This window comes from Pseudophryne corroboree, chromosome 11 (assembly GCF_028390025.1).
Source record: "Pseudophryne corroboree isolate aPseCor3 chromosome 11, aPseCor3.hap2, whole genome shotgun sequence".
NCBI classification, from domain to species: Eukaryota; Metazoa; Chordata; class Amphibia; order Anura; family Myobatrachidae; genus Pseudophryne; species Pseudophryne corroboree.
Genome location: NC_086454.1, coordinates 65683280 through 65697854, shown reverse-complemented (window position 1 = coordinate 65697854; position 14575 = coordinate 65683280). Strand labels below are relative to the sequence as shown.

Below are 14575 nucleotides of genomic sequence, written 5' to 3'. Positions count from 1 at the left end.
CTGTGACCCCCGAGGGGGCCTGGGCTTGTGACAATGCATCCTCCATGTCTGGTTCTTAGACTCAGATTTATCAAATCTCTTAGCTAACTTAGCATTTAACTTAGCTAACTTAACATTTGCGTTTAAAGCACTTAACATATTCACCCAATCATCCGTCGGCGGTGCCGACACTGCCACTCTCACATAATTGTCTGTCCCCACTCCAGCCTCCTCCTGGGAAGAGCATTCAGCCTCAGACATGTCGACACACACACACGTACCGACAGCCACAACCACACTGGGGCTATAGGAGACAGACCCACACTAAAGCCTGCTGGAGAGACACAGAGAGAGGTCTGCCAGCTCACACCCAGCGCCTATCCCGGTACTGAGGCCAGTAATAAGACTGCCCAGACCTGCTAGCGCTTTTTCATATAAAATAAACCACCAAATTGCCAGTGCCCCCCCATTTTGCACCTGTTACTTGCACAGTGTGGAGGTCAGGGCCAGCGTCTCTGCAGCCTTCTGTGAAGAGAAATATGGCGCTGGTCAGAGCTGTGCGGGCTAAGCCCCACCCACTACATGGCGCGCTTCCGTCCCGCTCAAAATCTTTATACTGGCGGGGGTCCCTTAACTACTATGCCAGTGCTGTCTGAGGTCCCCCCATGCTGCCCAGGGTGCCCCCCCTGCGCCCTGCACCCTCAGTGCCGTGATCAGTGTGGGAGCCTGGCACGCAGCGCGGCCGATGCGCGGTACCTCAGACGCATCTTCTGCCGTCACTGAAGTCTTCAGTTCTTCTCATACTCACCCGGCTTCAATCTTCTGGCGCTGTGAGGGGGGTGAAGGCGCGGCTCCGGGAACAAGCAGCTAGGCATACCAAGTGATCGAACCCTCTGGAGCTAATGGTGTCCAGTAGCCTAAGAAGCAAAGCCATTGAACTCTTAAGAAGTAGGTCTGCTTCTCTCCCCTCAGTCCCACGATGCAGGGAGCCTGTTGCCAGCAGGTCTCCCTGAAAATAACAAACCTAATAAAGTCTTTTCCTGAGAAACTCTGGAGAGCTCCTCAGTGTGCATCCAGTCTCACTGGGCACAGAATCTAACTGGGGGGAGGGGCATAGAGGGAGGAGCCAGTTCACACCCATTCAAAGTCTTATAGTGTGCCCATGTCTCCTGCGGATCCCGTCTATACCCCAGGGTTCTTGAAGCATCCCCAGCATCCTCTATGACATATGAGAAAATAAAAGTACACTGGTCCTGTATGCTGTAAAAATACAGGGGTGCTGTTGTTAAAATAAAAGTACACTGGTTCTGTATACTGTAAAAGTACAGGGATACTATTGTTAAAATAAAAGTACACTGGTTCTGTATGCTGTAAAAATACAAGGGTGTTGTTGTTAAAATAAAAGTACACTGGTCCTGTATACTATAAAAATACAGGGGTGCTGCTGTTAAAATTAAAGTACACTGATCCTGTATGCTGTAAAAATACAGGGGCGCTGTTGTAAAAATAAAAGTACATTGGTCCTGTATGCTGTAAAAATACAGGGGTGTTGTGAAAATACAGGGGTGCTGGCACTGACCGCGGTTGCAATGTCTAGGCCTGGCCTTCACAACACTGTATAGGAAGAGGAGGCTCCTACCACCATTTGCATGCTCTCTGCAAGTGCTGGGAGGAGCAATGCCAGTCCAGTTGCTGATATTGAGATTGAGGATGTCACTGTTGAAGTACACTAAGATGAGGAGGATATGGGTGTAGCTGGTCTTGCGGAGGAAGTTGACAATGAGGATTCTGATGGTGATGTGGTTTGTTTGAATAAGGCACCAGTGGATACAGTTGTTGGCCATGGGATGAAAAAGCCTATTGTCATGCCTGGGCAAAATTCCAAAAGAGCCACCTCTTTGGTGTGGAATTATTTCTCCACAAATCCAGACAAAAGGTGTCAAGCCATCTGTTGCCTTTGTCAATCCATAATAAGTAGGGGTAAGGACATTAACCACCAAGGAACAGCGCATTCATCAAAAGTCTTTGTCAAGTACAGAAATTTTGGGTCATAGCATAAGCAGTCCACTGACACCTAAATAATGTGGGGGGTTTTTTAATATTATTTCTCTGTGAGGATGTAAACACTGAAGGGGGGGATCTGAGGATGAGGACGACATCTGCCACTGTAGAGCCAGTTTGTGCAAGGAGAGATTAATTGCTTTTTTTTTGGTGGGGGCCCAAACAAAAACAATCATGTCGCTGAAATGATTGGTTTGTTAAAGTATGCATGTCCTGTTTATACAACATAAGGGTGGTTGGGAAGGCCCAAGGACAATTCCATCTTGCACGTCTTTCTTTGCCACATCATACCAGGGGTGCTGCCCTATATGGTGTGCTGCCCTATATGGGGTGCTGCCCCTCTGTTCTATAAGTCCGGGGGTGCTGCCCCACTGCCGTTTAAGTGCAGAGGTGCTGTTGCCTGTCTGCTGTGCTGTGTAATTCTCCAGGAGTGCTGCCTATGCTGTATAAGTCCAGGCATGCTGCTGTACTTGATCCTACATTTAAATTAAAGCCTAGAGCAGATATGAAACAAGCAAGCTTCAACATCACAAACAGATTTGTGAAAACATAGCCGCAAAGGTGGAAATAGAAATTGCTATTTTGACAAAGTGTTTTAAAATAAAATGGGGAGAGACCACATTGCGTGTGCATCTCTAATTTTTAATCACCTTCTTGACACTGTCCTCTTCCTCTTGCCTCTTCTCATAATGTGAAAAGTCATCAAAGCAGGAGGTGGTAGCTAGCTATGATTCAGAGAACTTGGCGAGCTTTTTCCAGGGGGACCACCTGTCGCTGAAATTATGGGTTTATTAAACTGTGCATGTCCTGTTTAAACAACATATGGGTGGGTGTGAGGGCCCAAGACAATTCCATCTTGCACCTCTTTTGTTTCTTTGCATTATGTGCTCTTTGGGGCCTAGTTTTTAAATCTGCCATCCTGTCTGCCACTGCAGTGCCACTCCTAGATGGGCCAGGTGTTTGTGCCACCCACTTGTGTTGCTTAGCTTAGTCATCCAGCAACCTTGGTGCAACCTTTTGGCCTAAAAACAATATTGGCCCTCATTCCGAGTTGATCGGTCGCAAGGCGAATTTAGCAGAGTTACACACGCTAAGCCGCCGCCTACTGGGAGTGAATCTTAGCTTCTTAAAATTGCGACCGATGTATTCGCAATATTGCGAATACTAACTACTTAGCAGTTTCAGAGTAGCTCCAGACTTACTCTGCCTGTGCGATCATTTCAGTGCTTGTCGTTCCTGGTTGACGTCACAAACACACCCAGCGTTCGCCCAGGCACTCCCACCGTTTCTCCGGCCACTCCTGCGTTTTTTCCGGAAACGGTAGCGTTTTCAGCCACACGCCCCTGAAACGCCGTGTTTCCGCCCAGTAACACCCATTTCCTGTCAATCACATTACGTTCGCCGGAGCGATGAAAAAGCCGTGAGTAAAATTACTTTCTACATAGCAAAGTTACTTGGCGCAGTCGCAGTGCGAACATTGCGCATGCGTACTAAGCGGATTTTCATTGCGATGCGATGAAAAATACAGAGCGAACAACTCGGAATGAGGGCCATTGTGAGGTGTTCAGAATAGACTGGAAATGAGTGGAAATGAATGTTATTGAGGTTAATAATGCCGTAGGATCAAAATTACCAAAACCATAACCCGAAAGAGTGGTTTTGGAAAAAACCAATCCAGATCCAAAACACGAGCGGGGATCCAGATCCAAAACCAAATCACAAAACCTGAAAAGAGTCCGCCGCACATATCTAGGCCCCATGTGCACTGCAGGAGTGTCGACCTTAACATTGTTGACCATCTAAACGGATACCCTTGTGCAGTGAGAGTTAGATTTGGGTGGGGTGTGTTCAAACTGAAATCGAAATTGCAGTGTAAAAAGAAAGCAGACAGTATTTACCCTGCACAGAAACAATATTAACTACCCAAATCTAACTCTTTCTGCACATATTATATCTGCCCTCCCCCTGCAGTGCATAGGGGCCCTCATTCCGAGTTGTTCGCTCGCTAGCAGATTTTAGCAGCATTGCACACGGTAGGCCGCCGCCCTCTGGGAGTGTATCTTAGCATAGCAGAATTGCGAAAGAAAGATTAGCAGAATTGCGAATAGAAAATTCTTAGCAGTTTCTGAGTAGCTCGAGATTTACTCCTACACTGCGATCAGCTCAGGCCGTTTCGTTCCTGGTTTGACGTCACAAACACGCCCTGCGATCGGCCAGCCACTCCCCCGTTTCTCCAGACACTCCCGTGTTTTATCCTGGCACGCCTGCGTTTTTCCGCACACTCCCAGAAAACGGTCAGTTTCCGCCCAGAAACACCCACTTCCTGTCAATCACACTCCGATCACATCAACGATGAAAATTCTTCGTTCGGACGTGAGTAAATCTACTAAGTTTTGTGCTAAAATACTTAGCGCATGCGCACTGCGTACCATGCGCATGCGCATTTTTGCCTTAATCGCTCCGTTGCGAAAATCGGCAACGAGCGAACAACTCGGAATGACCCCCATGGGGCCTAATTCTGAGTTGATCGCAGCAGCACTTTTGTTAGCAGTTGGGCAAAACCATGTGCACTGCAGGAGGGGCAGATATAACATGTGCAGAGAGAGTTAGATTTGGGTGGGGTGTGTTCAAACTGAAATCTAAATTGCAGTGTAAAAATAAAGCAGCCAGTATTTACCCTGTACAGAAACAAAATAACCCACCCAAATTTAACTCTCTTTGCAAATGTTATATCTGTCTTCCCTGTAGTGCACATGGGTGGTCATTCCGAGTTGTTCGCTCTGTAATTTTTTTCGCATCGCAGCGATTTTCCGCTTAGTGCGCATGCGCAATGTCCGCAGTGCGACTGCGCCAAGTAAATTTGCTATGCAGTTAGGAATTTTACACACGGCTTTTTCATCGTTCTGGTGATCGTAGTGTGATTGACAGGAAGTGGGTGTTACTGGGCAGAAACTTGCCGTTTTATGGGTGTGTGCGGAAAAACGCTACCGTTTCTGGGAAAAACGCGGGAGTGGCTGGAGAAACGGAGGAGTGTCTGGGCGAACGCTGGGTGTGTTTGTGACGTCAAACCAGGAACGACAAGCACTGAACTGATCGCAGATGCCGAGTAAGTCTGGAGCTACTCAGAAACTGCTAAGAGAGGTGTAATCGCAATATTGCGAATACGTCGTTCGCAATTTTAAGAAGCTAAGATTCACTCCCAGTAGGCGGCGGCTTAGCGTGAGTAAATCTGCTAAAAGCAGCTTGCGAGCGAACAACTCGGAATGAGGGCCCTGGTTTTGCCCAACTGCTAACAAATTTGCTGCTGCAATCAACTCTGAATTACCCCCATGGTTTTGCCATTAGCTAACAAATTTGCTGCTGCGATCAGATCTGAATTAGGCCCTTAGTCTTGCGGAATAGAGACACAACATGGGGGTGCAACCAACAGGATACCAGTGAAAAGCTCTTAGGTGAAACATACATTTGGCAACTGAGTACGTACGGGCAAGTGCACTTGCTGTACTTTATTGGCGGCGGCAACATACAACTTCGCTTTGGAGATTCTCCTGATATTTTTTCTTTTCAGGCATCTGTGCAAACACTCACTCTGCACTACCCTGCACCATTCATACAACGTAGGTAAGTGTCTGGGTGTAATGCAGTGTGCCAGTGTGAAATAAAACATAGGTTATTGTCTGGGTATAATGCAATGTGCCAGTGTGATACAGTGTAGTTTAGTGTCTGGGTGTAATGCATGCAGTCTGACAATGTAATACAATAGTTTAGTGTCTGGGCGTAATGCAGTGTGCCAGTGCAATACAAGGTAGGCTCGTGTCTGGGTGTAATGCAGTGTGCCAGTGTAATACAATGTAGGCTCATGTCTGGGTGTAATGCAGTGTGCCAGTGCAATACAATGTAGGCTAGTGCCTGTGTGTAATGCAGTGTACCAGTGTAATAAAATGTCGACTAGTAGTGTCTGGTTGTTGTAATGCAGTGTGCCAGTGTAATACAATGTAGGTTAGTGTCTGGGTGTAATGCAGTGTGCCAGTTTAATACAAGGTAGGCTCGTGTCTGGGTGTAATGCAGTGTGCCAGTGTAATACAATATAGGTTAGTGTCTGGGTGTAATGCAGTGTGCCAGTGTAATACAATGTAGGTTAGTGTCCGGGTGTAATGGATTATGCCAGTGTAATACAATGTAGGTTAGTGTCTTGAGTGCAATGCAGTGTGCCAGTTTAATTCAATGTAGGTTAATGTCTTGTTGTAATGCAGTGTGTAAGTGCAATACAATGTAGGCTAGTGCCTGTGTGTAATGCAGTGTACCAGTGTAATAAAATGTCGACTAGTGTCTGGGTGTAATGCAGTGTGCCAGTGTAATACAATGTAGGTTAGTGTCTGGGTGTAATGCAGTGTGCCAGTTTAATACAAGGTAGGCTCGTGTCTGGGTGTAATGCAGTGTGCCAGTGTAATACAATATAGGTTAGTGTCTGGGTGTAATGCAGTGTCCCTGTGTAATACAATGTAGGTTAGTGTCCGGGTGTAATGGATTATGCCAGTGTAATACAATGTGGGTTAGTGTCTTGAGTGCAATGCAGTGTGCCAGTTTAATTCAATGTAGGTTAATGTCTGGGTGTAATGCAGTGTGTAAGTGCAATACAATGTAGGTTAGTGGGTGTAATGCAGTGTACCAGTGTAATACAATGTATGTTAGTATCTGGGTGTAATTCAGTGTGCCAGTGTAAAACAATGTAGGTTAGTGTCTGGGTGTTATGCAGTGTGCCCGTGTAATACATTGTAGGCTAGTGCCTGTGTGTAATGCAGTGTGCCAGTGTAATAAAATGTCGACTTGTGCCTGGGTGTAATGCAGTGTGCCAGTGTAATACAATGTAGGTTAGTGTCTGGGTGTAATGCAGTGTGCCAGTGTAATACAATGTAGGTTAGTGTCTGGGTGTAATGCAGTGTGCCAGTTTAATACAATGTATGCAATGCAGTGTGCCAGTGTAATACAATGTAGGTTAGTATCTGGGTGTAATGCAATGTGCCAGTGTAGTACAATGTAGGTTAGTGTCTGGGTATAATGGATTGTGTCAGTGTAATACAATATAGGTTAGTGTCTGGGTGCAATTCAGTGTGCCAGTTTAATTCAATGTAGGTTAGTGTCTGGGTGTAATGCAGTGTGTAAGTGCAATACAATGTAGGTTAGTGGGTGTAATGCAGTGTACCAGTGTAATATAATGTATGTTAGTATCTGGGTGTAATGCAGTGTGCCAGTGTAAAACAATGTAGGTTAGTGTCTGGGTGTAATGCAGTGTGCCAGTGTAATACAATATAGGTTAGTGTCTGGGTGTAATGCAGTGTGCCAGTGTAATACAATATAGGTTAGTGTCTGGGTGTAATGCAGTGTGCCAGTGTAATACAATGTAGGTTAATGTCTGGGTGTAATGCAGTGTGCCAGTGTAAAAACAATGTAGGTTAGTGTCTGAGTGTAATGCAATGTGCCAGTGTAAAACAATGTAGGTTAGTGCCCGGCTGCAATGCAGTGTACCAGTGTAATACAATGTAGGTTAGTGTCCGGCTGTAATGCAGTGTGCCAGTGTAATACAATGTAGGTTAGTGCCTGGGTGTAATGCAGTGTGCCAGTGTAATACAATGTAGGTTAGTGTCCGGCTGTAATGCAATGTGCCAGTGTAATACAATGTAGGTTAGTGCCTGGGTGTAATGCAGTGTGCCAGTGTAATACAATGTAGGTTAGTGTCCGGCTGTAATGCAGTGTGCCAGTGTAATACAATGTAGGTTAGTGTCCGGCTGTAATGCAGTGTGCCAGTGTAATACAATATAGGTTAGTGTCTGGGTGTAATGCAGTGTGCCAGTGTAATACAATGTAGGTTAGTGCCCGGCTGTAATGCAGTGTGCCAGTGTAATACAATATAGGTTAGTGTCTGGGTGTAATGCAGTGTGCCAGTGTAATACAATGTAGGTTAGTGCCTGGGTGTAATGCAGTGTGCCAGTGTAATACAATGTAGGTTAGTGTCCGGCTGTAATGCAGTGTGCCAGTGTAATACAATGTAGGTTAGTGTCCGGCTGTAATGCAGTGTGCCAGTGTAATACAATGTAGGTTAGTGTCCGGCTGTAATGCAGTGTGCCAGTGTAATACAATGTAGGTTAGTGCCCGGCTGTAATGCAGTGTGCCAATGTAATACAATGTAGGTTAGTGTCCGGCTGTAATGCAGTGTGCCAATGTAATACAATGTAGGTTAGTGCCCGGCTGTAATGCAGTGTGCCAATGTAATACAATGTAGGTTAGTGCCCGGCTGTAATGCAGTGTGCCAGTGTAATACAATATAGGTTAGTGCCTGGGTGTAATGCAGTGTGCCAGTGTAATACAATGTAGGTTAGTGTCTGAGTGTAATGCAGTGTGCCAATGTAATACAATGTAGGTTAGTGTCCGGCTGTAATGCAGTGTGCCAGTGTAATACAATGTAGGTTAGTGCCCGGCTGTAATGCAGTGTGCCAGTGTAATACAATGTAGGTTAGTGCCCGGCTGTAATGCAGTGTGCCAGTGTAATACAATGTAGGCTGCCTGGCGGTAGAATAGTACATGAGTGCAGTGTCCCTGTGTGAGGTAATGCTGCTGAGGTTCTGCGCATGCCTGTAGCTTCTTATTGCAGACTCAGTATTTCTCTGAGTCAGAGGCTCTGTGCCTACATACTGTACCTCTGTGCTGTCAGTGCTGGCGGCTTCTTCCTCCCATTATAAATTCTCCCTTCTCTTCCAGAAGTCAGTAAGAGGATGAAGGACACCCTCATCCAAAATGGGACCATGACGCGTGCTCGAACCAGACCCAAATCCAGTGGCCAATAGTGAGTGGTATCTCCCTGCGCTGTCTCCAGTCTGTTTCTCTTGTCACTGTCACTTCTACTGCAAAAGTCTTTAAACAATGTTTTCTTTTCCTTTACTCCTCTTTATCTTCTGAATGCATTTCTTATTTTCTCCCCAGCTGCACTCACTGCCCCTTTCTAGCTCTCTAGTTATCTGTGTCCCCGCTATGTCACTCTCTCCCCCTCCCGACTTGTCTATCTCCTATCTCTAATTTGATGCTGCTTTCCCCTTGTCTCCTGCTTTACTTCCCTAAGTTATGTATAAGTGCCTTTAGCAGCATGCCATCCATCCCAGGCTATCACCTTCTAAAACGCTCCATCCTCCCTCTACAGCTCTCTTTCCTTTGACTCACTTTCTCCCTCTCAGCTCTGCTGATGAATTTGATGGGATAGGAGCCCCTCACATCATAGTAAGAAGGAAGTGGCCCCACAGTGACATCTGGGAACGGATAGAAAGCTTTGCCAGATGCAGATCTTTCTATCCGCTCCCAGATGTCACACTCTCTGATGTGCCAAGATTGCGTGTGTCTCTATCTGTTCTGTGTGACTGTGTGCTTGTTACTAGGCGCCCGCCTGTGTGTGACTCTTTTTCATGAAGCTTTAGTTGTGCTGTAAACTTTCTGTTACAAAAAAAACCTCAACAGTTTAGATGTAAAGGAGTATCTGTAACTTTCTGAATTTTCTTCACACAAAATACAAACCTACAAACTAAACACATAATGCAGTGACCTTAAAGCAACGAAACCCACGAGGAGCTGACACTCTAATTGCTACAAGAGCGCACTGATTGAAAGAAGGTAAGTTTAAGGTCAACCGTTATGTGCAATAAAAAATAAAACCAAAAATGAGTAATCTGAGGTCATCCGGATCTACTTGAATCTCTAATTTATTTGGTCCCTGAGGTGTATTGCTTCTCAGAATGAAGACAGAAAATGGACTGGTGCCTTTGTTTTATTGGTCATCCTGTATCGCATAATACACCGATGTTCCACCACGTCTCCAGGGTATGGGCACTGTCTAAACTTGGCTGTAAGGTTTGTTATAGTACAGAGGAAACGCAGACCCTCCCCCGTAGCTCAGTCCTCTCTCTGCACTGACTTCCATAATCACTTTTTACTATTTGTTTGCTTGGGAACACATCTGGAACGAATCAGCAGTCCATTGCTCTAGGCACTATCCTTTGTACTTGTTGCAGACCCCAGAACTTCCACATTGAACTGGTAAATGAACTCCAGCCCATTCCTTGCTCTCTCAGTGTGTGGATCACGCCGTGTCCACACTAGAGGTTTTTAACTGAACCTATTTTGAGGTTTCCGGGATTGCATCCCCCTCCTCCTTCACAGATAATACAAAACCCCGCTTGTACACTAGTATCCATATAGACAGATAAAATTGGTGTTATTTGTCTGCAAAACTATGCAGAGAATTTATTGCAGATGGCCAAGTAAGAAGAATCAAATTGGCATCATTAAAAGTAAAGAGGAAACACACAAAGGCTGTATAAAGAGAAATGGAAGAGTTTGTTATTTGGTTGTTTTTAGAGATTTGCGCTTACATCAGTGTTTTCGTTTGGGTTTTGGTTCTAATTTGTCGTTTGTTTTTTTCTTTCAAAAATTTATAAAAACAGCTAAATTGACATAATCTGGCCCTTTTTTGTTCCTACGGTATTATTAACCTCAATAACATTGATTTCCAGTAATTTCCAGGCAATGTTGACCACCTCACAGCTCATAATATTATTTTCACCAATATCGGCCAAAGTCAGCAGCGAGCTGGCTGGTTACTAAGCGACAGAGCAGCTGCATAGTCATATGGCAGTTTATAGCACATCTATAAAACATTGCCACACAGCAGTGGCAGAAAAGAATATGGTGCAAGATGGAATTGTCTTTGGGCCCTCCCATCCTCCCTTTTGTTAGATATTAAAAAGGACATGCACAGGTTAACAAGCCAAGAACTTAAGATACAGGGACTGACACTTTTGTGGCTGAAGTGCTTGGTTTGTTTGAGCCACCACAAAACAATTTTTTGGAAGAACTACCTCCGATCACGAACGAGGATGTTGATGATGAGGGTGTTTATTACAAATCATTATCATTTTGCCAATTAAATTTCATGAACTCGTTAACGCCCTTACGGCTACAAACTTTGGTCTCAAAAATGGAGTAGATGCCTTCACAGATGTTGCAAGGATTTGGGTAAAAATAATACCACAGAGGTGGCTTTTTTGGTCTTATACCCAGGCATTACAATAGATTTATTTTTATCATGGGCAAGAACTGCTGCCACTGGAGGCTGACTTACACAAGCAACATCATCAACATCCTTATCCTCATCATCCTCTTTAGTGTCAGATAGTACACAAATATCTCCCTCATCATATTCCCCTTCCACACTAGCATCCTCAATTTCTGTTATGTCATCACCATCTTTACTTGTACTGTTCATCGCCACATTTGCAGATGGTGCAGAAAGGATGAAAGGAGGCTTCACTATGAGAACAGTGTGTTCTTTTTTAGGAGGGGGGCACTAATTTATCACTTTTTTAAATTGATGCATCAAACCCTTTTTTAACATTGTGGGAAAAAAATATTTCAGGTTTCCTTTCTTATACTTTCTGCCCCTTGGACTACCTTTAGTAGATGTTGTAGTGCTATCATGGCTGGCAGCATCCACAGCACTAGTACTTGTGTGCTGCTCCTGCTCTTCTATTGTCTGATCGTGACCCATATCAACACAGTGCTTATATTTATTAACACAGTGGCATGGCAACTACTGAGCTGTATTGAATGCACAAGGTGTAAAAAAAATTAAAAATAACTTTGTTTTGTTTTTTCACAAATAACAACTCACACTGCTGAGTCACAGTGCTTATAATTACAGTATGAATGCAGTGTGGCAGTGCACCTATTGAGCTTTATTGAACTCACAAGTTGTAAAAAAAAAATGATACTTTATCAAAAATGACAACTTACACTGTGGAGTCACAGTGCTTATATTTATTAATGCAGTGCGGCACAGCACCTATTGAGCTTTATTGAACAAACAAGTTGAACTAAAAAATAATAATATTACAGTAATGATAGCATGCACCAGTGTGCATCAATAATGGTTTAATGCTGCACTGAGGGCAGTGACAAAAGAAACCACCAGTGTGCACTGTGTACCAAGGGTTAATGCTGCCCCTGTATGTATTAGGACCTCTGGGCTGTTCACCAAGGTGCAGCAGTTAAGTTACATCACTAGTGTGACACACTTAGCCAAAATGCAAGTACTAATAGATAAGATGTTCCTTCCAAGACTATTTTGCTATCTGCTTACATGATCCATCTAGCTCGGTCAGCAAAATTAGCTAGGGACATGTGGGTGCCTGTCAAACAGTTGACTCTCCCCAGTTTTAACCAGAGACGTGTGGGTGTCAGTGTCCTGAGTCTCCCCAGGGGCAAACGCAGGACTTATACAGGGGATTCCAAATGCATTCCACAATCTCCCACTCTGCAAAACATTGGAGCAAATGTGGGAGCCTGGGGAAGTGGTTGATGAACCTAGTACCACCCCCGGACATACATGTACAAATTGATCATTTTATTCACTAGATGGTCTATTGTATAGTCTGTATCAAACATATTTAATATAAATTAATTGTAAGGAAAAGTTTACACATCCCATCATATATAAAGACACATATATAATAGAACATGTAGGAGACAGAACTGCACATTATAAGCACACTTTCTCCCACTTCATGTTAAGACTCCTGTCTCTTCTTCCTGACAGTTACTCTCTGGTCCAGTGCACTGATTGAAGGCTTAGATCCACACACTAGGGATGGCCATAGACCATCGATGATTCAAAATCATTGATGGTTTATGGCCGATGTAGAATACTTTTGCCATTGGGGGAGACCCAGATGGTTTCCCTCCATCGATGGTATGGCATAACCAATTTTTTTTTAAACAAGACACTGGGACACAGAGCATAGCTCGCCCTCTGACACTCACAAAGCTCCACCCCATCTTCTGATTGACTAATGGGGCAATCAGTTAAAGAACAGGGATGACCATTGGTTGTGGAAACCATTGATGGTCATCCACTGCATAATTGGCAGCCATTGATGGTTACTTTCCATATTGTCATCGATGGTAACCATCAATAGCAACCACACCGATGGCCATCACTACTACACACAGCAAACTTTGTAGAAGAAGCTGCTAACATAGGGCACGCGCAACAACTTTGCTCTGTCCCTTAAACTACATGTTGTGGCGGAAGCTCAAGTAATCATATGATATACTGTTGCTAGTGTGGTCATAATTTGAGCTGCTCAGCAAAAGGAGGGTGATTTCTGGGCTACTGTGACCAGAACACCCCCCCCCCCCCTCCCCCCCTTCCTGCGTTTGCCTATGCTCCCGTCAGTGTCTTCTGTGAAATGGCACCGAAATCGCAGCGGAAGGGAGATATATAAAATCCAAAAGAACCAAGCATGCTCCTCTCTAATTATTACTAATAAACAACACACATGCTTCCTTCATGGATGCAAAAAAACAGGGATAAAAATCCTTAATGCTGATTATGTACTTGTAAACGTACCTACATATGGTACCTACCATATATATCTAGCCCTTCATTGAGACCCATGGGTCTTTTTTCTCAATGATACAAAAAGCTCTGCGCCCGAGAATAAATGCAGGTTAAATGAGTCTCAGACGGGAAATGTGCTTCGGGCGGTACACCTGTCAAAATATAAAATAGGTGTCCCAAGACAAGCTCCCGAGGAGCAGAAGGGCTAGAACTCAATGAGCTATTCACCTAATTCTGTTTATACTGTATACTGACTAGTACATTTTTAAAGGCCCACAGGTGATACTATTTGTTTTTTTTATTATTGAGGAGGTAACCATACACTGTTGGGGTTCCATGAGGACTAGATTTGAGAAACAATGATTTAAGAAGTTAGAACTATGACTTGTAGATCACTGTACTGTAAGGCTCATATACACTCCAGTTGATACAAGAGTTTGGCAGTTATATGCTTGAGAGCTTATACTATGATTTGAGGTATATATGTACAGTATACAGTCAGACAACTGGGTGGTACAGACACACATCGACATTTTTTTGATTAATCCAATGTTGCAGGACCTTTTATTGTGTATCCTTTCCTCAACATTACACAAAGCGCCTGAAATGTTGAATTAATCGTGGAGTTTGCATTTGTGGATTTGTGGTGTGTAAGCTATACTGTTGTCTGACTTATTTGTGGTCTGCCGCCTTGCTGACTGGGAGAGAGCACCTGGCCAAGTCACAATTGCATACCTGGAAGTTCCGGTTTCAACAGTTGCGCTCTCTCTCTCTCTCTCTCTCTCTCAATTTGACAAATCAATGCCCTTCATTAACGTCCCATTGCATACCCTGAAAAATTGAACAAGAGAAGGAAACTTTGGGTTAGATACAGGAGGTTGGGGTGATTCTTGGGTGCCTTCACATGTACATGATTAAGGAAAACTGCTAATTGCCCTGAATCTAAGAGTATTGGTACATTTCGCATATGGGCAAATAGAGACACATAAAGGGGGACATGTACTAAGCAGTGATAAAAGTGGAGAAGTCAGCCAGTGGAGAAGTTGCCCATGGCAACCAATCAGCTGCTCTGTATACTTTTATAGCATGCAAATT

General features: G+C 44.2%; 1 protein-coding gene across 6 annotated transcripts in view; it reads right to left on the bottom strand.

Moving 5' to 3' along the window:
* Nucleotides 1-14309, bottom strand: part of VWCE (von Willebrand factor C and EGF domains) — a 188689-nt gene extending 174380 nt beyond the window's left edge. For 5 of the 6 annotated variants that reach the window (XM_063944368.1, XM_063944369.1, XM_063944370.1 and 2 more), the window contains exon 1: nt 8736-9293. In XM_063944368.1, the coding sequence (XP_063800438.1) occupies nt 8736-8842 (107 nt within the window). In that variant the 5' untranslated portion in view covers nt 8843-9293. Of the gene's footprint in view, nt 1-8735; nt 9294-14215 lie in introns of those variants that run through there. The other variant, XM_063944373.1, reaches the window with a different exon arrangement.
* Between the last annotated feature and the right edge of the window lie 266 nt (nt 14310-14575).